Source organism: Zonotrichia albicollis, chromosome 5 (genome assembly GCF_047830755.1).
Source record: "Zonotrichia albicollis isolate bZonAlb1 chromosome 5, bZonAlb1.hap1, whole genome shotgun sequence".
NCBI lineage: Eukaryota > Metazoa > Chordata > Aves > Passeriformes > Passerellidae > Zonotrichia > Zonotrichia albicollis.
Window position 1 is genome coordinate 6,220,826 of NC_133823.1, and position 22,692 is coordinate 6,243,517.

Consider the following 22,692-nt stretch of genomic DNA (forward strand, 5'->3'; position numbering starts at 1 on the left):
AAGGAACAAAGCCCACACACTGTCCCTGCTGCCCACAGAGCACGGCACAGGCAGGACACGCTCCCCAGCCCCAGCCTGAGCTCCTGGCACGGCTGGAGCATCCCCCAGGCTCCTGGGAGAGCCCCCAGCCCCCTCCTCACCGTGTCAGTGGAGGTGACAACGAACCAGCGCAGGATGCCCGGCAGGGGATAGGCTGTCCTGAAGGTCGTCCTCTCAATCCACATGTTCTGTGGCAAGAGCAGCAGTCACTGCCCACCCTCCTCCCATCACCCCTGGCTGCCCCACGGCCTGGGGGGCTCCCACCTCCATGGGCACAGCACCAGGGACCCCCCAGCTGAGGGTCCTGGCAGCTCCCCCCTGCACTCACAGCAAATTCATTGTCGGGATCACTCGGGCCCCTCTTGAAAGGCCGGGAGTAGCTGAACCTCTGGATGTGGTTGGCTTTGTAGAAGCTGTGGGGAGGGAAGGGACGGAAATGAGAGAGGACCCTCATTGTGTCCCACCACCCGCAGGGAGCAGAGCTCTGTGTGGGCACTCACTTGGTGATCTGCTCCGGGATGCTGCGGCCCCTGAGCCGCACCTTGGCCTCCTCTGCCGGCTGCACGGTGAAGCACTGGATGTCTGAGGGAGTGAAGGAGCACAGGAACGCCCTGCAGGGCAGGGCTGCTGGGCACAGGGCTCCAGAGCCTCAGGGCTGAGCCCCAGGGGGACACAGAGGCATTTATGGGATTCCCACATGCACAGGGATGCACAGAGACCAAGCCACGCTCCCAGCTGTCACTGACATGTTTTCTGAAAAATGTCTTTGCTGGGATTTCTCTCCTGAGAAGCTGAGAAGCGTCAGAAAAGAAATGTAAACAATAATTATCTGATGGCTGTGGGATGCGGTCTGGAGATGCTTTACCAACAGGTGCATCTTGGATTGGTCTCATGTGAATTATTTTTACTTGATGGCCAAAAATGGTCCAGCTGTGTCGAGACTCTGGTCAACCACAGGATTTTGTTATTCATTCCTTTCTAGCTTTCTGATTTCTCCTTTCTCTTTCTTTAGTATAGATAATATAATATAATATAATATAATATAATATAATATAATATAATATAATATAATATAATATAATATAATATAATATAATATAATATAATATAATATAATATAATATAATAATGTTAGATAATGTTATGCTATGTTATAAATATAACATAATATAAATGTTATATTTATATATTATGTATATAATATACATAACATATAACATATAATATATGTTATATAAATATTATATTATATTATATTATATTATATTATATTATATTATATTATATTATATTATATTATATTATATTATATTATATTATATTATATTATATTATATTATACCAGCCTTCTGAAACATGGAGTCAAATTCTCATCTCTTCCCTCGCCCTGGGGACCCTCAAACACCCCCACACCCATGCCTGTCCCCGTGCACACAGAGGATACACTGCCCTGGGGAGTCAGTGATGTCTTGGCCAGGGGGAGATGTGCTCTTCAGCTTCTCAGCGTTGGGGAAGGGGCTCAGCAGCTGCATCTCAAAGTCCTCACGCCGCTCGTACTCCTTGCCCCGGTAGATAAAGACCTTGTTCTGCAGGGGAGGAAGGTGACAGCTCATCCCTGTGCCACACAGCAGGGCCAGCAGGCCACAGAGCACTGGGATGCTGTGCTGATAAGGCTCTCCTGCCAAGCAGGAGACACCCCCCTATCTAGGAAAAAATATCTCCCCAAACCCAGGAACTAGAAGAAAAACAAAAGAAGGACAAAAGAATCCAGATTGGTGCCAGCCAAGCAATGCCACTAAGGACAAATCCTATGTGAAAATTTGGTGGCTCCTATGAGGGTGTGGCAGCATGGGTGGTTGGGGGGAGAGTGACTGGAATTGTGCAAACCATCTGAGCCTGGGATGTCCCCTGGATGGGACAGGATGCTGGGTGAGGAACAGGCTGGATGGTGACATTCAGAGAGTTGTGGTGCACAGGTGGACACCAGCGAGGAGTGGGGGTCCCTGGCTATGGAGGTGGCAGCTGTGGAAGGTCCTTGGCTATGGAGGGTCCCTGGCTATGGAGGTGGCAGCTGTGGATGGTTCCTGGCTGTGGAGGTGGCAGCTGTGGATGGTTCCTGGCTATGGAGGTGGCATCTCTGGAGGGTCCCTGGCTATGGAGGTGGCAGCTGTGGATGGTTCCTGGCTGTGGAGGTGGCAGCTGTGGATGGTTCCTGGCTATGGAGGTGGCAGCTCTGGAGGGTCCCTGGCTATGGAGGTGGCAGCTCTGGATGGTCCCTGGCTATGGAGGTGGCAGCTCTGGAAGGTCCCTGGCTATGGAGGTGGCATCTCTGGAGGGCCCCTGGCTGTGGAGGTGGCAGCTCTGGAGGGCCCCTGGCTATGGAGGTGGCAGCTCTGGATGGTCCCTGGGTATGGAGGTGGCAGCTCTGGAGGGTCCCTGGGTATGGAGGTGGCAGCTCTGGAGGCTCCCTGGCTATGGAGGTGGCCGCTCTGAGGCTGCTCCTGCCTCTGCTTACCCTGAGGAAGGTGGGGAAGCCCTGCCCGTAGTACCCCACAGCAAAGTAATCCGGGCTGGGCCGCAGCACCTTCAGGATCTTCTCATAGAACTTTGCCTCTCGTTGCTGCAGAGGAGAGGGGCAGGATGAGGGCAGGAGGGGGCCCTGCAGACCCCCCATGCCCCCTGCCCAGCCAGGCACCCACCAGGATGTCACTCAGCATCTCGTAGTCGAACACGTGGCTCTCGTACTGCTCCGCCAGCTCCTTGCAGATGTGGATGGCTTCCTCCCACATCTGGAGAGAGACAGAGGGGCCAGGACAGGGCCCCCCAGTGCAGGGTGAAATGGGGAAGGGGCACCAGGGGCTTCCAGCAGGGACCACCTGCACCTCTGCCCCTGTGAGGAGGGGGAGAGGGCTCTCCTATGGGGACTGGTGGGCAGCAGAAGAACTTGGCTTCCCACCAAGCCCCCAGCTGACCCCATCAAGCCTTTGTCCAGAGATATCCAAGCTTCTGACCTGGGCTGGGATGGGACAGCACGGGACAGGGATGGGATGAGGGACAGTGGCTGTGGGGTGACCCATCCAGCCCAGATTCACTGGGGCAGCTCCAGCCCTTCTGCAGCACTGGGGAGTGAGGGGCTGTGCTGAGGATGGGATGCGGGAGCATGATACAGGGGGGAATTGGTGGCAAGGGGGCCAGGCTTGCCCTAAGCCAGCCCAGCTCCCTCCAGTTTTGGTGTTTCAGAGCTGCAGGGTCTGTAGGAGCCACACTCACCTTGCCCTGGTCGAAGTACTCGATGATCTGGTTGTACAGAGCCTCCTTCAGCTGGCGCTGAGTGTGCAGCTGGAGCCCGTGTGGGCCCGGCACAGGAGCTGCATTTGACTCCTCTGACCACTGCACAAGGGATTGGGGACTGTCACACCCTGGGCCATGGAGCTGCCCCCTCCTCACAGCCCCCCAGCCCCCCGTGCCCACCGTGAGCAGCCGGGCGTGCAGCAGCAGCGTGTAGGCTCCCTCCGTGTAGTTCTCGTAGCTGATGTGCAGGTCCTTCAGCTTGTACAGGTACCTGGGGGTGACACAGCCACGTGTGGGGGGTGACAGCACCATCACCTGCCCCTCAGGCCGCCCTGCCCAGCCCATCCCTCTGGGAATGCCCAGGAGCCCCCCACCCAGGCGCTGCAGGGGATCCCAGGGCTGGGCTCACCTGATGTACATGGCCTGGCGATCAATCTCCTTGTAGAAGTTCTGTGGAAAGGCAGATGAGGCTGCTTGAGTGGCCCTAGGGGTGGCACGTGCCACAGCCCCTCACAGTGCCACCCTCTGGGTCACGGTGCTGTCAGGACTGTCCCCACACAGGGATGGCCGTGGCCCACACAGCTGCACATCCCAAGCGATGCCAGCTCTGGCACCCCCTCTCTGCCGTGACAAGGGCACCCTGGGGACTTGGGGACAAGCCCTACCAGCCCTGGGGACTTGGGGTGCACAGGAACAAGCCCAGGTTGCCCCAGGGAGCTGGGACAGGGGATAAGCCCTGGCAGCCCGAGGAGCTGGAGCAGGGCAAGGTGCTCACCAGCAGGTTGACGGTGCAGCTCATGCTGTAGGTCTTGTTCTCGTCATTCATGACAGCCCTGTAGTCCAGGAGTCGCTCCAGGAGCTCGCTCACCAGCCTCACAAAGTCCTCTCCAGGCTTGGCCAGCTCGGGGTGGCTCTGGCAGCAGCTCAGCAGGCTGGGGAAGAGAGGGAGGCACACGGGTCCCACTGCACAGGCAGCTCTGCTGTGCTCCCACCACTGCCCTGCCCGGCAGCAAGGGCAGGGACAAAGCCTGGGCGAAGCAGGGGCATCACCTGGGGCAGAGGGGACTCCTGGGGCTGAGATAACACCTGGGGCAGAGATAACACCTGGGGCAAGGGCATTACCTCAGGCAGGGGTAATTCCTGGGGCAGAGATAACACCTGGGGCAGGAGTAACTCCCAGTCTGAGATAACACCTGGGGCTTGGATAACACCTGGGGCAGAGGCATCACATCAGGCAGGGGCAATTCCTGGGGCAAAGATAACACCTGAGGCAGAGGCATTACCTCAGGCAGGGATAATTCCTGGGGCAGAGATAACACCTGGGGCAGTGGCATCACGTCAGGCAGAAGTGACTCTCAGGGCAGAGATAAGACCTGAAGCAGGAGTAACTCCTGGGGCAGAGATAACACCTGGAGCTGGGGTAATTCCTGGTCTGAGATAACACCTGGGGCAGAGGCATCACCTCAAGCAGGTGTGACTCCTGGTCTGAGATAACACCTGGGGCAGAGATAACACCTCAGGCAGGGGTAATTCGTGGGGCAGGGGCATCACTTAAGGCATAGGGTAATTCCTGGGGCACGGGTGTCAGCAGGGACAGGAGCATCACCTGCAGCAGGGGTAACACCTGGGGCAAAGATAACACCTGGGGCAGGCAGGCTGGGCCAGCAGAGGTGTGCAGGGGGCACACGGTGGTGCTCAGGCTCCCTCCTCGCTGCTCCCTTTCCCCCGGCACACTCCAGGCCAGGGCACAGCGTGAGGAGCAGTGGGATGGCAGCAGGAACGGTGACAGCAAAGCGGACAAGGTGGCAGGGATGTCACTGCACACTCACATGCTCCTGAAAAGCTGCATGTACTGCTCGTCCCCGCGGCCGCCCTCCACCTCGCTGTCCAGCCTGCGCAGGATCTCATCCTCAAACTGGAAAGGGGACGGAGAAAGGCTGAGCTTGGAGCAGCTCCTCCCCAGAGACCATCCCAGAGAGAAGGTTCCAGACCACGCCACTCCCTGCCGTGGGTGGTTCCCAGCCCATCGCGGGCCTCACCCGGGTGAAGCTGCCCCTGAGGCGGTGCTCGCACAGCATCATGTCGAAGAAGATGGGGATGGTGGATTTGCGCAGCTCCAGCTCCGGCACCAGCGTCATCTCCAGGATGGGACCCACCATGCCCGGGATGAACTCGATCTTGCGCTGCCCTGGGGGGACAGGGAGGGCTGGGAGGACAGATCCACGCCCAAAGCAGCAAAACCCCGCTCGCCACACCCACTGTGGGCGCGGAGAGCCAAAATCCATCCCTGCCCAGCGCGGCTCACCGAGGCTGTACCACATGTCCCGGATGGATGCTCCGATGGTGGCTCTCATGTCCCCGTACCTGCGGGGACAGAGGAACAGCATCGCTCTGCAGCCCCGGGTGTGCCCAGCCCAGCTGGCTCATCCCAAAACCCCTGTCCCCGGGGCAGGGACTCACTTGGCCAGGATACTGTTGCGTTTGCCCGGGGAGAAATTCTCCAGCTGCAGCGAGTCCTGCGTGAGGAAAGCCACGGCCAGGTGGAAATAATTGTTCCAAAGCTGCGGTGGAAGGAGGCAGAGGGATGAGTGCCAGGCTGGGGGGCACAGCGGGGTCTGCTCCTGACCCACCTGGGCTGAGGCAGTGCCACCCACCCACCTGCAGCTCGAAGTCGCTGTCGCTCAGGAACATCTCGGTCAAGGTGGTGGCAAAGTGGTTGATGGCACGCAGGAACTCCCTGGGGACAGCGGGCACGGAGTGAGGGCAGCACCAGCGTGCCCAGCCTGGTGTGCCCACCTCCATCACTCAGAGGGGTGAGGTCCTTTCTGCCCCCCAAACACTGTCCAGAGTCCACCTGCCCCGCTGTCACCGTGATATTGTCTGAAAAATCTTCCCAGGATTTTCTCCTGGGAGGCTGAGAAGCCTCAGAGAGGAATGAAAACAATAATTATCTGATTGCTGCTCCCGTGTTTGCTGCTTTGGAATGTGGCTGGACGTTGTTTACACCAACAAGTGAATGTTTGATTGGTTCTGTGTGAATTGTTCTTAATTAATGGCCAATCACAACCAGCTGTGTTGGGTTGACACAGAGAGAAAGTCACAGGTTTTTATTCTTCATTCTTGTTAAGCCTTCTGATGTATCCTTTCTCTTTCTTTAGCATAGTTTTAGTATAAATATAATATAATATAATATAATATAATATAATATAAATGTTATAAATAGTTATATTATATTATATTATATTATATTATATTATATTATATTATATTATATTATATTATATTATATTATATTATATTATATTATATTATATTATCAGCCTTCTGAGAACAAGGGTCAAATTCTCATCTCTCACCTCATCCTGGGAGCCTCACAAACACCCCACCCCACAGCACCCCAGGTGCTCACAGCCACCCCAGCCTCCCCCCGTGCTCCCCCCCAGCCTCTCACCGGTTCTGCACCATGTTCATCACCACCCAGTCACCAGGATACACCGTCTTCCCGATCAGGTCCTTGAAGAGGATAAAAGTCTCCATGAGGAAGTCCTGCAAGGGAGGCAGAGATGTCAGGGCCGTGCTGGGCTGCAGTGCCCTCCGGAGGAGGCCGTGAGGGAGGCGCTGGTGCCGGAGGGCTCCGTCATGCACTCACCATCAGCTCGGGCCGGGAGGGGAACGCCTGGATGTAGGTGCTGTAGTGGTCCTTGTCCATCTGGCTCAGGATGGTGGCCATGCAGGCCACGTAGTGGCTCTGGGGGACAGGAGCTGCTCAGGCCCTGCTGGGTCCTGCAGCTCCAGTCGGTTCATAACCCACAGCCCCAGTTCACCCCCACCCTCCCTGGTCCCTTCTTCCCCAGCTCCTTTCTCCTGGCCCCTTCATGTGCATCCCACTGCAGGGATGGGATGGCTCCTGCACCCACCACGATGCCAGGGGGATGCAGGAGTCATTACAGAGTGGTGCTGAAGCACCTCTGTCATTTCTGAGATCATTTAAGGCCATCTGTGGCTGTCAGGGCATTTTGAAAATGGCAAGCAGGTTCCTTCTGGAGTGCCTCCAGTGCAGGGTCCCAAACCGAGCCTTTGGCTCCACTCCAGGGGGCTCCCAGATTTGTATCAGGACAAGTGGAGTGTGCACGAGCGGGATGCTGCCCAAAAGCTGTCCCAGAGACACTTCCAAGGCTGTAAACTGTGGGAAAGGGCAGCAATTCCTGGGCTAAGAGCATGGTCTGGCTTGTCCAGGGGGAGTGACGGCCCTGCCGTGCCCCGGTGCCACTGATGGAGCTTTGTGAGTGGCTTCAGGTGCCAACCCATGCCCAGAGACTGCCGTGCCTGAGCCCTGCGAGGGCAGCACCGGGCTCTGGGCACCGCTGCTGCCCTTCCATCCCTGCAGGTCGGGCACTGCCGGAGCTCCCGCCCGGATTCCAGAGGAGCATTCCCGCGCTGCCATTTCCCCATTGCGGCCCCAGACCCAAGCGGGCTGTTCGGGGATGGATGTGACCGCTGCCGGTGACCGAGGGCTCCAGCCCGGCACCGCCAGCCCGGGGGCAGCCCCGGACCATCCCGGGATGGGGCACAGCCCACCGAGAGCTGCCGCGGGTGAGCAGCGAGCGCCCACAGCCAGCCTTGGCTGCGAGGGGTTTTCTGTCTCTAGGAGGGAATTCCAGGGAATTCTCTTGCGCAGAGCAAACGGATCAAACCCCAAAATCTCCCGCTGCTCCAGGAATCCTTGTGGTGCCCCAGCACCGGCACACCGGGGACCCGCGGGACCGCGACGCGCCGGCACCGCCCCGCCCGGGCAGCGCCCTCCCGGTACCGAGACCGCGGCTCCTGCCGGGCTCCGGGGCTCGGCTCCGGGGCGCGCACCCCGTGCCGGGGCTCCGCCCCCCGCCTCGCTCCGCCCCCGCCGGCTCCGCCCCGGTACCGGCGAGCGCGCGCCGCCCCGCCCCGCCCCGCCGAGCCCCGCGCCCGCGGCTGCCGGACCCGCGCTGCCGCCGCCGCCGCCTCGGAGCACCAGGTACGGGGCGGAATGGGGAGGACGCTCGGCCCGGGAGCGGGGCGGCGGCCGCACCGGGGGCTGCGGGCATCGGCCCTGCGGCGCCCGCCGGTACCGGGACCCCGGGCGGCCCCGCGGCCGGGGCGTGCGAACCCCGGGGCCAGCAGCGGCGACGCGGTGCGGGGAGCCCCGGAACCGGGACTGCGCGGGAGCGGCGCGGGGACCCCGGGGGCGCGGGAGCGGGGCGGGGACCCTCGGCCCGCGGGATGCGCGGGGGCCGAGCTGGGCTGGCCAGGGGGATCCTCGGTGTCCCCGGGGGTCGCGGCACCTCCCTGTCCTCCCTTCTTTGCTCCCGGCGAGCAGGAGCTGCCCGGGGAACTGCGGGAGGCACCGCGCACCGAGCATCCTCCGGCGGGCACCGTGCGCCGAGCACCCCGCACCGAGCCCCCTACGCTGGGCACCCCGCACCGAGGCGACCACCGGCGGCCGTGGCGGGGGTCTCTGGGGGGCACAGCCGTGCCGGAACGGTGGCACGGTGCGTGGCCTATGGAGGAGCATCAGTGGTGGGAGCTGCTGTGCTAGAGGGGCCGAAGACCCCCACGTTGCTCCGCGGTGCCGCAGCCTCGCCCTGTCCGCCCCGGGCCGTGGTCCCCCCGCTGCTGCTGGAGCCGCTCTGGGCTCATCCCCGCTCCCCCTCGTTAGGAAGGCGTCCGTCAGCCGGGGCTGTGCCGGGTGACACACACGCACACGCACATCCAGGGATGTCACTTTCGGTACCGCGCGCCGCCGTGACGCCGGCCGGGGCTGGAGGGATTCAGCCCACGTTGCTCCCAAGGCCTGGTGTCCGCCGGAGCGAGTCCCGGGAAATGGGGGTGCTCCGGTCCTTCCCGGGCTGCTCCGGTCCCGATCCCGCCCGCGGGAGCTGCGGCTGCCGAGGGCGGTGCGGGAGCGGGGCCGAGGTCCCCGCGGAGCCGCTTCGGTGCCGGGAACACGAGGTGGACACGAATGAGTAACCAGCGGGCCCGGCTGTGCCAGCACGGGGACATGCGGGGACATCGGTGTCAGCTGCTCGCTCCGAGGGGCAACGGCGTGCCCAGGGCCAGCGGCGATCTCCGGGCTCGAGAATGAAGCCCTCGGTACAGTCAGGGCTGCAGGGGGGACCCTCGGGTGGGGATGGCACCTCCGGCCCTTCCCCGTGTCCCCTGCCCGCAGGGAGCGTCCGTCCTTCCGGAGCGGGGTGGGTTTGGTCGCAGAAGCTCCTTTGGACTGAGGTTGTCTTCTTTACAAATGATAATTATTGTAATTGCTTAATAGCATGGTGGCATCCAGAGGCCACAGATAATCAGCGGGTCTATTCCTGTCCCTGCTAACGACGCTGCTCCGGTCCTGCCCAGCCTCGCCTCTTTGCTGAGGTGCTCCGTGCGGTCCGGGCTGTTCGGTGGTGGGGAAACTGAGGCACGAGGCGGAGGAAAACGCTCGCTAATTCCCAAATTCCCGCGGTAGCCAGCGTTGTCTAAAGCGGACGGAGATAAAGGGGGGCAGGCTGCTCGATGGCATTGAGAATGCACTTAAAGGCAGGAATTTGTATTCTGGAAGGACATTCCCGGTGCCGGGAGCTGCAGCTGCAGAGGCCGTGCTGATGGCTGCTGCTACCATGGGGGATGTCCCAGGGGGTCCCTGCTGCACCCAGGACCGAGCCCCCCGAGCCTGCACCGGGCTGTGCAGGGGCAGCTGGGGCAGTGCAGGAACTGCTGGGCGGTGAAGCCTTTCCAGCTATTTCCAGAAGTGAGTTCTGGGGACAGTTGGTGGCTTTCTGATGCCATTTCTGGCCTGTGAGGGAGCCCACGGAGCCTTTGTCACCCAGGGTCCCCTGGCCCAGGGATTGCTCTGCACGAGATGGGTGCCCAACCCCTTCTCCAGAGCTGAGACATCCTCCCTGCAGAGCACAGGGTCTGCGGATGAGCTGGGTCTCCTGTGGCCAAAGCTCTCTGGGCCGTGTCCCACTTCCCTTGTGCTGTCCCTGCTGCAGGATCAGCCCGTGCTGGAGATGCCAGCGGAGCCCTGGGGTTTGGTGCTGGCCACCAGCCGAGCTCTCAGGGCTGGATCTCCATCACAAGGACCTGTGTAGCCACACAGGGCATCCGCAGGGTGAGGAGGAGGAGGATGGTGCTGCCCAAACCCCATTCAGTGGGAAGGATGCAGCCGAGCAGGGTGTTCTTCCTGCCTGGGTGGTCTCTCCTGCAGCCCCGGGGGTGGCACAGCAGCAGCTCCAGGGATGCTCCTCCTTGCCTGGATGAGCCCAGGCAAGCCTCGGGACACAGAACAAACTCCTCCTGAGCTGCTCCCTCAGGCGGGTCACTCTCTCTCTTCACGTCTCATTAAAGCAGCGCTACCAAAGCTGCTCCGCCTGGCAGAGAGGTGGGGACGCCAGCAGGTAGCACAGCGAACAGAGCCACCACTGCCATGACAGCCCTATTAGCATCCACGGGAGACACAGGAATAATTTGGCTTCTGCAGCTTCTGAAGGCTCGTGCAGAGCCTTTGTACTCCCGAATCCCTGGCCGTGCGCGGCTCCATCTGCAGCTGCAGCACTTCCACATCAGAGGGCAGCGATGGCAGTGGGGCTGGTGGCCTCAGCGTGCCGGGAGGATGTCACTGATCCTTCCCCAGCCCGCGGGATCCCTTCCATGCCACCGTGGGCATGAGCCATGGCACGTGTGGCCAGGCCAGCCAGGAGCCCCAGGAGGAGCCTGTGGGGTGGCTGTGGGTGCTGGTACCATGGGGAGGTGGGTGCTGGGGGCTCCCTGCCCAGGCTGGATGCCACCAGAGCCTCCTCCTGGTCCCCGTGGCTGGGAGAGTGACTGATGTTCCCTCGGAGCACTCCAGCCAGTGACCTACATAGGGATGAGTGCAGATCCCTCGCTCCTCTGAGCTGTGTGCCCGTGCTGCTCCCAGCACCCCTGGGTGATGCTCGGTGTGGGGCTGAGGGGCACAGCCACCCCTGGCACGGCCCTGGTGGCAGGGACAGCTCCTGTGCCCTCGGCCAGGCCAGCCCAGGGCTCCTGAGGGAGGCACAGCAGCGCCCAAGCAGAGCCTGGAGCGCTGCTGAGAGCAACGGGATCAGCACTGCAAGGTCCTTCAGGGACATGGGGAGCTGGCCTTGGGGACAGGAGCCGAGCTGGACTCAGGGAGTGCTGGGAATGTGGCTGGAGAAGGGGTTTCTCCTTGCTGGGGGCTGCGAGGGCTGAGCACAGGAGGGAGAGGAGCGGCTTGGGCGGAAGCGCTCGGTTGGCACGAGTACAGTGGGATGGAAGCGGGTGTGATTAAGAGCCTGCAGGAAATGAGGAGGGCTGTGAGGCTCCCAGCAGCCGGGTTCTGGAAGAGCCTCCAAGAAGAGAAGCGTGAGGGCAGGGCATGAGCTGGCTTCGTGGTGGAGCTTCCTCAGCGAGGAAGCAGATTTGGGGTGTGCAAGCTGCCCCAGGAGCTGCTCCAAGTCCTCCATCCTCGAGTCCCACACATGCTCTGATCCGAGAACAAACGCCTCGAGTCCTCCCAGAGCCAAGGCAGGATTAGGCTCTGCTGTGATGTGTCATGAGCCTGGTTGCTGCCCCTCCAAAGCTCATGCTCCAGTGCTGCCCCAGCCCACAGCCAGCAGCTCATCTCTCCCCTCTGCAGATCAGGAAAATCAGAAGTGTTGCCCCACAAAGGCACTACCCTGCGAGCAGAGCTGGGTCATTCACTCCTCTCCTCTGTGGTTCCAGGAGAACCTGACTTCCTCCCTCATAAATCTCATCTCCTGGCGTCCTGTGTCCTGAGGAGAAGATTTATGTGTCTGCCTCGTTTTTCCCTCTTCCACAGCTTTACCAGCAAGGGTGAAGGAGAGGATAGGTGGAGAAAGGGCTGAAGCTGGCAGGTAGCAGTCAGGGCAGTGAGAAGCAGGGCTCTGACCTCTGAGGGCAGCCCTGCACCATCACAGATGTGTCCCATGATGTGTCCTCTGCAAAGCCAGCAGGTTTAGTGCCTCTGATTCACAAAATCCACTGCCCGTGGTGGCCAGAGAAACCCAGTGCTGGGGCTCTCTGAGGGGTGTCCATGAGATTCCTGATGTTTCCTCAGCTCCTGGGGTCACTCAGCAGAGGAGAGGTCATTCCCAGCTGTGTGAGCATCCAGCAGAACTCATGGCATGTCACAGTGGCATCACCTGCTTTCACCTGTACATCCCCCATGCGACCTGCTGTCTCACTTTATCCATGTGCCTGGAATTCCCATAGGAACCAGAGAAGAAAACCACTCAGGCCTTAAAAAATTACTGAGATGGAGGGTCCACCATTGTGCAAAACCTTTCCAAGCTGTTCCTGTGCCAGCTGGCCTCACTTTTTAAGGAAGTTGCTTCTCTGACATGCCAACACGCATTTCCAGCTGCCATGAACGGAGCTTGGAGCTGCCACTCAGAGTTCCATCCTGCACATTCTCTGCTCCATGCCCCCTGCCTGCCTCTGAACTGGCCTTTTTCCTTCCTTTCTCTTCATTTCGTCCCTTTCCTCAGTTTCCCTCCGTGCTCAGGGCCGTGGGATGGTTACAAACAGAGACGTTGCTGCTTTGGCTGCTTTTAACCCACTTCAAGCGTGCCACTTTGCTTTTGGGATCATCCTGCTTTCTTCATCAAAATGTCAAATGCCTCACAGAAATCCGAGTGTGCTCTGCCGAGGCTTTTACCTCCCCTGACCAAACTTGGAACCTCATCAAGCCCGGCAGCAGCGAATGGGTTTGATGAGCCGTGCTCTGCCCAGCCCCGCACTGACTGGCGTGGTGCCTCATGCTGCCCTCCTTCAGAAGGGATTAATCAGGCACCAAACCCATCCCTTGGGTGGTTCCAGCCCACCTGCATCCCCAAACCCATCCCTTGGGTGGTTCCAGCCCACCTGCATCCCCCAGATCACTGTGTAGGGCTCTGGGGCTCCCTGTTCCACCCACAGGGCTCTCCTGGCAATGATCACTCCAAGGAGAACCCTGGCAGAGTGAAGCACCAGGGCTCCAGCTTTGGCTTCATGTTTCTCCTGAAGGGAGGAGTGAGAAGGGAGGAGTAGACCCCAGAAGGGGCTGTGGTGGGCTCAGCACCTTGGAGCAGCCCCAGGATTGAGGTGCTGAGCACCATTGACCAGTAAACGAGCTTGAAGAGTGGCTGGGAAGTGCTGGGTGCCAGGTGCCTTTGGAGTGAGTTCCTCGGGTTCAGAACCAGCCCAGAAGAGCCCATCAGACCCTAAATTGGACCATCCTGATCCTCCCCACTCATTATCCATGCCCGGAGATGCCGGTGTGCTGCAAGCAGCGCCCGAGCACTAAACCCAAGCACAGCACGGAGCAGAGAGAAAACGCAGGGATGCGTGGGAGGGTCCTGGCGCGGCTCTTTGACATCCTCGCAAGTGTTCCCAAACGGAGTTGCTCCATGTATAATTTATAGGCTTCCCTTTGTCCTTGTGGCTCGTCTCTGATCTCGGGAAGGCCGAGGGTGCTCCGGCGAGGCCCCGCTGAGTGACAGCGCCGCGTTTGCTGCGTCGGCAGGGGAGCGGCCCCGTCCCACGCTGCGGCAGCCGCGCCTCGCCCCGGGCCCGGTGCAGCATCACGGGGCCGGTTCTGCTTTCAAACCGTGCCAGCCGCGCTGCTGCCCCGTGCCCGGCGCTCGGAGCAGTTCCAGCACCCATCGAGGATGCTCCGGAGCGGGCTGGCACACTCGGGCTTCTCTGGGCTCCAGATGTGCCCAGCAGGGCCCTGTGCCCTCCCTCGTTGCCCTCTTGCTGCCGGGCACGCCAAGCACGTGGGTGACCCCACGTCCGTGACGAGGCATCAAGGGTGGCTCATATATCGCGGATATCGCGACAGGCGGTGCCCAGGCCAGCTTGGGTCAACAGGGATGAAGCGAGGACGAGCGGCTCTGGCTCCAGCCCCAGCCAGCTCAGCTCGCTGCTCCGCCTGTTGCTGCCCATACTAACGAGCAGCCCCATCCCGTCTGTCTCGTCCTGCCTCGCAGACATCTCCGGGTGTCTGGGCACAGCTCCAAGCTCGGTAGCGGAGCGTGGAGCAGCATCCCGACGAACCGGGAGCGGGGCGTGCGGGGCCGGGCTGGGCGGGGAAAGGCTCTGAGAGCCCCCCGGCTCCGCTGGGGCAGCGCTGCGAGTTTGGCTGTGCCGGCGCTGGGGACTCCGGGCTGCTCTGCTGAGTCAGCGCTTCGTGCCAGCAGGAGCGAGGCAAGGCAGGGAGGGGACCGGGGGTGTCGGAGCCGTGTGTCCGTCCGCACTGAGGGTCCCGCCTCGGCGTGCGGGGACGCTGCGGGGGCACCGGGCTGTGCTCTGGGGATGGGGGACACGGGACACGGTGTGGTGCAACAAAGCTGAACCGCTGCTCGCTGCGGATGGAATCTCTGGGTCTGGCCGCGGCCCAGAAGGAGCTGACGGCCTCCCCTGCACCTGGTGCGCCCCGTGCTGCCGGTGCCCGGGCAGGGTGACGGGCTGGCAGGGGGGGGTGCTGGGGGTACGTCTGGGACAGGGCAGCAGAGGGGTTCCCCTTGCGGCTGTGGGGAGTGAGAGCCCTGCAGGGCCGTGCGAGGACAATGGCAGGGACGGGGACAATGGCAGGGATGCAATCCCTGGGTACAATCCCCCCTGTGACCCCGGGTGCTGCCGCTGTGCCGCCTGTGAAGTGCTGCCGGTGTCAGTGACACCCCCGGGCCTTACACAAGGTTCTCCCTCCTGCTGGTTCCCATGTGTCTCAAGTGTCCCCAAGCCACAGTGTCACTACTGCTCACAGAGCTGGTCCCCCATGCCTGCAGCACCTCTGATGCCCAATCCGGCCACAGCCACACGTGGCATGTCCCCTGTGTCACCCTGGCCGTGCCCCTGGCAGGATGGACCCCATGTCCAATCCGGCCACAGCCACACGTGGCATGTCCCCTGTGTCACCCTGGCCATGCCCCATGCCCGTCCTGCCATGTGCCGTGCTGGATGGGTGCCCCACGCCTTGCCCATGCCCGCAGAGCTGGAGCCCGTGCCCGGCGGATGCCCCGTGTCCGTCCGTCTGTCCGTCCCTCACGCACAGCCGCCCCTTGCCCTGGCCCCGGCCCTGCCCTCCCGCTGCCCGCGCCCCGCACACACGAGGCACCAGCCCCGGCGAGGCAGAGCTATTTTTAACAGCCGCTTCTGCTTGATTTGAGCTGTGAACTCGGAACGTGTTTATGCTAAAGGGCTTTCTTTTCCCTTCTCCCTTTGTGCTGAGGAGGCAGCGCCGCAGATCAAAGCCTGTCTCTTCGCGTTTGCTGATGCTGGGCTGGGAGGGAGCCGAGCCGGGAGAGGCCGGCACTTCCACGGGGACACTCGTGTCCTGGGGGGCCGCGGTGGCGTGGCCGGCTCTGACGCACCTCTCTTTGTCCCCGCAGGTCCGGGAGCCATGGGCGGGCACGGCGGGCACCGGGCGGCCCCGAGCGGGCGGCGCTGAGCCCGAGCGGCCCCGAGCCCGAGCGGCGGGACCATGAGCGGCTGCGGGCGCCGGCGGGGAGCGGCGGAACCGGGCTCGGCCGTCGGGGCGGCGCTCCGGGGGCTGTAGGGCAGGGCGGCGGGCAGCAATGCCCTGCGGCCCCGAGCCCACCTCCCGCCCAGCATCCGCGGGATGAGGCTGCCCGCCGGCCCAGCAGCTCCGGGGAACGGCGGCAGCCCAGGGCTCGGGCCCCGCGGCGCTGAGCCATGGTCAGCCGTGAGCCCGTGCCCGGCCCGGCCCCCGCCGGCGAGGGCAGCCAGGAGAAAGCCATGACGGTGCGCTCGGTGCTGCTCAACCGCGACTCGCCCGACATCGAGAGCCGCCTCAAGCGCCGGCGAAACCGCACGCAGCAGGTCCGCTTCAAGGACCTGGTGGAGGCCGGCGCGGGGCGGGCGGACAGCCCCGGGCCCCCGGCCGGCCCCGGCCACAACACCCCACGTGCCTCGCCGCCCCCCAGGGACCCCCCTGAGCCGGCGGCTCTCCGTGCCTCGCGGCGCAGCTGGCCCCAGGCGCAGCCCGGCTCGCTGACGCTGCCCATGCCCAGGAAGGCGTGCATGAGCACCGCCATCCAGACCTCCCCCAGCCTCCAGAAGCCCTTCCCGGCCCCCCAGCCCCGCAGTAAAAGCGTCTGCGATGTGGCGGAGGATGCGGTGCCGCCCGCCGCGGCGAGCGCCCGGTGCCCGGGAGCGGCCGTGCCCACCGTGCCCGGCTGGGCCGCGCCCCCGCGGGCCCCCGGTGGCCTCCCCGGCCACGATCGCAGCGCTGCCCTCGCCCAGCACGCCAAGGCGCGCCGCACCCCGCCGCCGCCACCACCCAGGGACCCCCCACCCCCTTACCAGGGCGCTGCCCGCTGCGCCCCTCCGGTGCCAAGCTGCGCCCCCGAGCCCTGCCCGCCGCCCCCAGCCTGTGCCCAGCTCCGCGGGAGCCCCCGGGGCAACCACGGCGTCACCCCCCGGCCGGCCTCCGTGCCCTGCGGCCAGCCCCGGCCGCCCGCCGAGCACCGGGGGCTCGGCCGCAGCGACTCGGAGCGGAGCCTGCCCTGCGGGCGCGCCCCGTGCCCGCCCTCGCCGCAGCGGCGGCAGCCCGTCCCCGCCACGGACACCCACGGCCCCCTCCGGCAGCCACCTCAGGGCAACCCCCCGCGGGACCCCCCGGCCCCCCAGCACCAGCTCTGCGCCGCCATCTGGGGGGGACCCTGCTGCGCCTCGCCAGCCCCCGTCCCACCGGCACCACCGGGCTGGCACGGCTCGGACACGACACCAGCCACCCCCGGCACCTGCAGCCGGCTCCGCGCCGCCCAAGCCGGGCACGGCTGGGCAGGACCCGAGGGAACCGGGGAGCCGCCGCCGCCCACGGCCACGCAGGGCCCCGGCGTGGGGACACGAGCGGAGCCCCCCCGGCACGGGCAGCCCCGCCCTGCCGCCGAGCAGCCCGACACGCTGCACCACGTCCAGGACCTTCTGCAGCTGGTGGTGGTGGCCAAGGGGCCGGTGGGACCACCAGCGAGGGCTGAGGACGCCCGGACATCTCAGGGAGAGGGCCCCCGGGGGCCCGGGGAGCAGGGGGACCTGCATTCCCAGCTGCAGTCCCTGGAAGGGGTGCTGGAGACCAGCCAGCAAACCATCCGGGTGCTGCTGGACGTCATCCAGGACCTGGAGAAGAAGGAGGCGCAGAGGGATGGGTGAGTAGGAGGGGACAGAGTGTGAGGGGCTGTGGGGACAATGCCCTGGGGGCTGGGGATGGAGGATAGGGGACCCTGACTGAGATTTGGATGTGCTGCCTGCTTAGGGTGTTTCCCTCTGAGAAACTCAGAGCTGCTGTCCATGTGGCTCCAGGCTTTGGTGAGAGGTCTCACGTGCCCAGGAATGGGGGATGAGGGGGTTCTGGGTTCCTGGAGGAACCATCCATCCTGGAGGAACCTCCATCCTTGGAGGTTCCTTTGGCACAAATCCATGGCTGCTGCCCCCGTGATGGGTTTGGCTGCATCCAGGACCCCCATCCTGCCCTGCCCAGGGCTTGCTCCAAGGGGCAGGGAGTTCCCCAGGCCAGCATTCCTTGGGCTCCCAGGCTGATTTGCCAGATGGAAGAAGGTGAGGAAGGTGTTCTAGGTCAGGCCGCCATGGTCTGAAGCTGAAATTCTCCAAACTCATCTCCCGCAAGAGCAACCAACAAACCTCCAAGAGGTGCCAGGCCTGGCATCCTCCTGTAAAATCTCTGGGGCTTCTTCCTATGCCCAATATTGCCATGATTAACCATTAAATCAGATGGTTTTGGCTGTGAGTGGAGCACAGGGAACATTGTCCCCATTGCCCCTGTGCCACCCCTGAAGCACTGTCAGTGGGGAGAGACCCCTCAGGGTTGTCCCAAACCCCTTAATTAAGGTGAGGTCTTAATTAAGACCTCAACTCCATTTGCTGTTAGAGTCAAACAAGCAAACAAGACACCCAGGGATAGGAAATCACACCAAACATTATCCTGGTGTCCCTGTGCTGCAGAACAGCAGAGCCTCGTTTGCCACAAGTCAGATCCCAGGTGCCCACTGCACACCAGAGCAGGGCCACCAGCCCTGAGACACCCTGGCACCGACCACCAGCAACGTCCCACAAAAAAATTATCCATATAAAACATGGTAGAGTATCCCAGGATGAGCTCTCCCAGCAGAGGGGGGCTGTTGTACAAGGCCAGAGCTGCAGGCACACACACATTTACGTAGCACACATATATATATGTGTGTATAAAGGGGCTCATGATCTAATTCAGGCGCTGGCAGGATAAATCCCCATTGCAATGTGTAATTTGGTGCATTAGCAGACCCAGTTTCTGAGGGCTGAGAACAACTGTGGTCAAGGTCGAGTAACAGGAGGAAGGTTTCAATGAGGAAATGTGACGTGGATGTGGGACATGTTCTGTCAGCTGTGCCCCCAAATCCACAGCCCTGAAGGGGCCCCAAAGGGACCAAAAGGATTCACAGGGCTCATTTTGGGCAGAGCAGAATGAGCAGGGACCAGCAGTGCTGGGGTGCAGGAGAGCCCCAGTACAGCCCTTGGGATTGGGGTGTCTCGGGGTTGGGGTGTGGCAGCAGCAGAGAGATGTGGGGTGATGACTCCTTCTGTGGACAGCATGAGCTGAGCCTGGGCAGGATCAGCTTAATCCAAGCCCTGTGAACCTTCCTGGAGGAGGAGAAGGATGCTCTGGTACAAAAACATCAAAAAGATAAATTCCGAGCCTGGCGTGGGCTGGAGATGAGTCTGGAGCATCTCCCTGTGCCCATCTGCCAGGGCACGGCTGTGCCAGGGCAGCACCACGTGCCTTGCGCTCCCTCCATGGCACCACGTGTGGGGAGAGGTGTGGGGAGCCCTGGGATGAGGATTGGGATGGGGATGAGAGGGGAGGACACAGCAGGAAGGGTTTGGGGGTGCCACAGTGCCCAGCACTGGTGTGATCCCATCAGAGAAACACCTGGCTTGGTATTGATTGGGATCACATGGGAGGAGAGGAGATGGATCCCAGAGAGGAAAGGGGGTGCGATTCAGGGAGGAAAAGGAGAGAGATGGATCCTAGAGAGGAAATGGGGTGGCATCCAGGGAGATGGATCCCAGAGAGGAAAAGGAGCTGGGATTCAGGAGGAAATACAGGGGAAAGGGGGTCTGAATCCCAAGGAGAAAAGGAGCTGGGATTCAGGGAGGAAAAGGAGATGGATCCCAGAGAGGAAGAGGAGCTGGGATTCAGGAGAGGGGATCCCAGAGACAAAAAGGAGCTGGGATTCAGGAGGAAAGGAGATGGATCCCAGAGAGGAGAGGAGGTGGCATCCAGAGAGATGGATCCCAGAGAGGAAGAGGAGCTGGGATTCAGGAGGAGATACAGGGAGAGGAGGGTCTGCATGCCAGGGAGAAAAGGAGCTGGGCTGCAGGGAGCAGAGCCCTGGCTGCTGGGGTGGGACAGGGGCAGCAGAGGACACGGGCAGACCCAGAGCAGGTCCCCAGGCTCACGGCACCTCTCTGTCACAGGCGCCACTCGTACCGGACCGGGCAGGACATCGCCAACTGCGGGACCTGCCGGGACTGTGCCTGCATCATCTACAGGTGAGGGCCAGCCCTGGCTCCAACACCCCTGGGCTCTGCTTCCCTGCACTCCCAGAGCTCTCCCCTAGCTGGGAGGCAGCAGGGAGGGCGACAGGGAGGCAGCAGGGAGGGTGACAGCCAAGCTCACGCCTCCTGTCCCCTTGTTGGGGACACCACACACAGAACACTTTTGGGTGTCTGGGCTGTCCCCGCAGATCAGATCAGATCAGCCAGGGTGATCTCCATGGAGGAGCAGCATCTGGAAGGGGCTGCTCTGGCACCGTGGCACAGCATTTCCCTCCTGTAGCAGCAATCTATGGGGGAAGCCTCGCTGGCGGCTGCTGCGTGGGCTCGCTCCAAATGCAGCCTGCATCCTGTTGTCCCTGTGCCAGCTCTGCACAGATGCTGCAGATGGGCTCCTGCCCCTCACTGTGTATGGGAACACAGGGCCTGGGCTCTGCTCCCCAGCGCTGGCTCTGGGCCAGGGTGTGGATTCCCCTCCCTCTGCTGCGCTCTCTCCTCAGATCCCATTTGGGCTGTGGGAAAAGGCATCTCATGCCCTCCCAGCATTGTCTTTGGGGGAATTGGGAGGGTTGCAGTTTTGCTAAAGCTTCCTGCCCTTCCAAGCACCCCTGGGTGTCCTTCTGTCCCTCTGGCGAGTGCAGGTGGCTGGCCAGGTGTGTTCCCATTTGCTGTTAATTAGGGGGTGCTGATGCTGTTAGCACTGGCATGTGTAGGACACGGTGCACCTGTGCCACTGCCCTGCCATGCTCTGTGAGCACTGTGCCCCCTCCTTGGGGCACCTCAGGCTGGGGGTGCCCGGCTGGGGTCCCCTCGTGTCCCTGTGCTCAGTGGCAGTGCTGCCTCAGCGCTCCTGCTCCCTGTACTTGCTCCAAGGGGAGTTTGGAGCTGTAGCTTTGGGGAACTTCAGGCTAATTAGGCCTGACGAGCCTGTCCCCAGGCAGCATGGCAGCGGCACAGATGTCACATCTGGGGGAGGTGGCTCCCCAGAATGGCCAGGCTCCCTCTGGGGACTCGCTGTGGCTTTCACTGCCACCCGTGGGATGAGGAGAGGTTCTGGGGTGAGGGAGCAGTGGCAGCACTCCAGGGATGGCCCATGGAGGGGATCAGACCCGTCTGTGTCCCACCCTAGGGTCCCACAGCAGTGCCATCCCCTCCCTGTGTCACTGCAGGGAGCTGAGGCTGCTCCCTGCTCTGCACCCCCCACCCCGATCTCTGGAAATGCCGGGGACACTCCCTGTCCTCGCCAGGGGAGGTGACAGGAGGTGACACGAGGTGACAGGAGGTGCCAGCCCGCCGGGGGGGGCTTGTGGGGCGCTGCCCGTGTGCGGGGTGGCAGCGCCACGTGGCCATTCCCGGCACACTCGGTGTCACCTCGCTGATGCGATGGGACGGGGCCGGGGCGAGGAGATTGACGCGCGTTCCGCCAGAGGGGACAGCGCAGCACGAGGCTGCCGGCAGCCAGCCCGCACCGCAGGGTGCGCGGGGACACCGGGGACACCGGGGGCTGCGGGGACACCAGAGGCTGCGGGGACACAGGGGGACACCGGGAGTTGAGGGGACACCGGGAGTTGAGGGGACACAGAGGCTGTGGGACACCAGGGGCTGAGGGGACACTGTGAGCTACAGGGACATCAGAGGCTGCAAGGACACAGGGGGCTGCAGGGACACCAGAGGCTGGGGGACACTGAGCTCCCCGATGGCTGTGTTGGGGACACTGAGCTGCCCAGGGGCTATGCTGGGGACACAGGGGCGGTGTTGGGGACACTGAGCTCCCCGAGGGCTGTGCTGGGGACACTGAGCTCTCCAGGGCAGGTTTGGGGACACTGAGCAACCCGGGGGCTGTGTTGGGGACACGGGGGCTGTGTTAGGGACACTGAGCTGTTTGGGGGCTGTGCTGGGGACACTGAGCTGCCCGGGGGTGGTGTTTGGGGGCGCGGGGGCTGTGACAAACGGGGGGGGGCTGTGACAAACGGGGGACTGTGACAAACGGGGGGCTGTGGCAGAGGGGGGCTGTGGCAGAGGGGGGGCTGTGACAAACAGGGGGCTATGACAAACGGGGGGCTGTGGCAGATGGGGGCTGTGACAAATAGGGGGCTGTGACAAACGGGGGGCTGTGACAAACGGGGGGCTGTGGCAGGTGAGGGGGGCTGCCACAAGGGGATGCCACGCTGCCCCCTGACACGGTCCCCGCGTGTCGCAGCGTGGAGCACGATTTCCGCCAGCAGGAAGGTCGCTTCCAGCGGGTGCTGAGCCACATCGAGGGCGACGCGGGGCCGAGCTCCCCCCCGACGGCGCTGGGGGCGGCGGGGGTGGCGCTGGGGGCGGCGGGGACCCCCTCCCCGCCCAGGCAGGAGCTGTCGCCCGTGTCGAGGCTGCCGGCAAAGCTGGACGTGAAGAAATCGCGGCGCAAATGCTTCTGGTTCCTGTGAGCCCGGAGCGCCGAGGCGCCGGCCCAGCACTGAGCCCCTGCCCACCTCTCCTCCCTCCCTCGGTAGGGTTTGGGTAGCACCAGCTTTTCTATTTTTAACCATTCCGTTGAACGCGGGGAGCTCGGGGGTGTGGGAACGGCGAGGGGAGCAGCGGCTGTATTTAAGGAGAATTCAATAAATTCCAAGGAGACGCTATTTTTGTTACATCCTCTCCCGCCTGTGCGCTTCTGTTCTGGAGGAGGGCGAGGATGAGGAGGGGGCAGCGGCTGTTTTCCCTGGATTTCCCTCTGTTTGGGGTTCCCTGAGGTGCTCCAGACTCAAATCAGTGCCC

At 62.5% G+C, this 22,692-nt stretch overlaps 2 protein-coding genes across 3 annotated transcripts in view; one reads left to right on the top strand and one right to left on the bottom strand.

Moving 5' to 3' along the window:
- The window catches only part of LOC102074009 (dedicator of cytokinesis protein 2), a 53,390-nt gene that overhangs the window by 5,806 nt on the left and 24,892 nt on the right, over nt 1-22,692 (bottom strand). For both annotated transcript variants that reach the window (XM_074540578.1, XM_074540577.1), the window contains exons 29-45: nt 6,980-7,078; nt 6,782-6,876; nt 5,989-6,067; nt 5,791-5,891; nt 5,636-5,694; nt 5,370-5,518; nt 5,160-5,245; nt 4,106-4,262; nt 3,740-3,780; nt 3,511-3,601; nt 3,310-3,429; nt 2,739-2,828; nt 2,555-2,659; nt 1,484-1,625; nt 540-621; nt 368-452; nt 141-227 (exon numbers count right to left, since the gene is read on the bottom strand). In XM_074540578.1, the coding sequence (XP_074396679.1) occupies nt 141-227; nt 368-452; nt 540-621; nt 1,484-1,625; nt 2,555-2,659; nt 2,739-2,828; nt 3,310-3,429; nt 3,511-3,601; nt 3,740-3,780; nt 4,106-4,262; nt 5,160-5,245; nt 5,370-5,518; nt 5,636-5,694; nt 5,791-5,891; nt 5,989-6,067; nt 6,782-6,876; nt 6,980-7,078 (1,668 nt within the window). The remainder of the gene's footprint in view (nt 1-140; nt 228-367; nt 453-539; nt 622-1,483; nt 1,626-2,554; nt 2,660-2,738; nt 2,829-3,309; nt 3,430-3,510; nt 3,602-3,739; nt 3,781-4,105; nt 4,263-5,159; nt 5,246-5,369; nt 5,519-5,635; nt 5,695-5,790; nt 5,892-5,988; nt 6,068-6,781; nt 6,877-6,979; nt 7,079-22,692) is intronic.
- Nucleotides 8,211-22,565, top strand: LOC141729090 (uncharacterized). The gene is made up of 4 exons (XM_074540589.1): nt 8,211-8,341; nt 15,750-17,528; nt 19,855-19,929; nt 22,133-22,565. Exons 2-4 carry the CDS (start codon nt 16,054-16,056, stop codon nt 22,359-22,361), a joined length of 1,779 nt encoding a protein of 592 aa, XP_074396690.1. The 5' UTR covers nt 8,211-8,341; nt 15,750-16,053; the 3' UTR covers nt 22,362-22,565.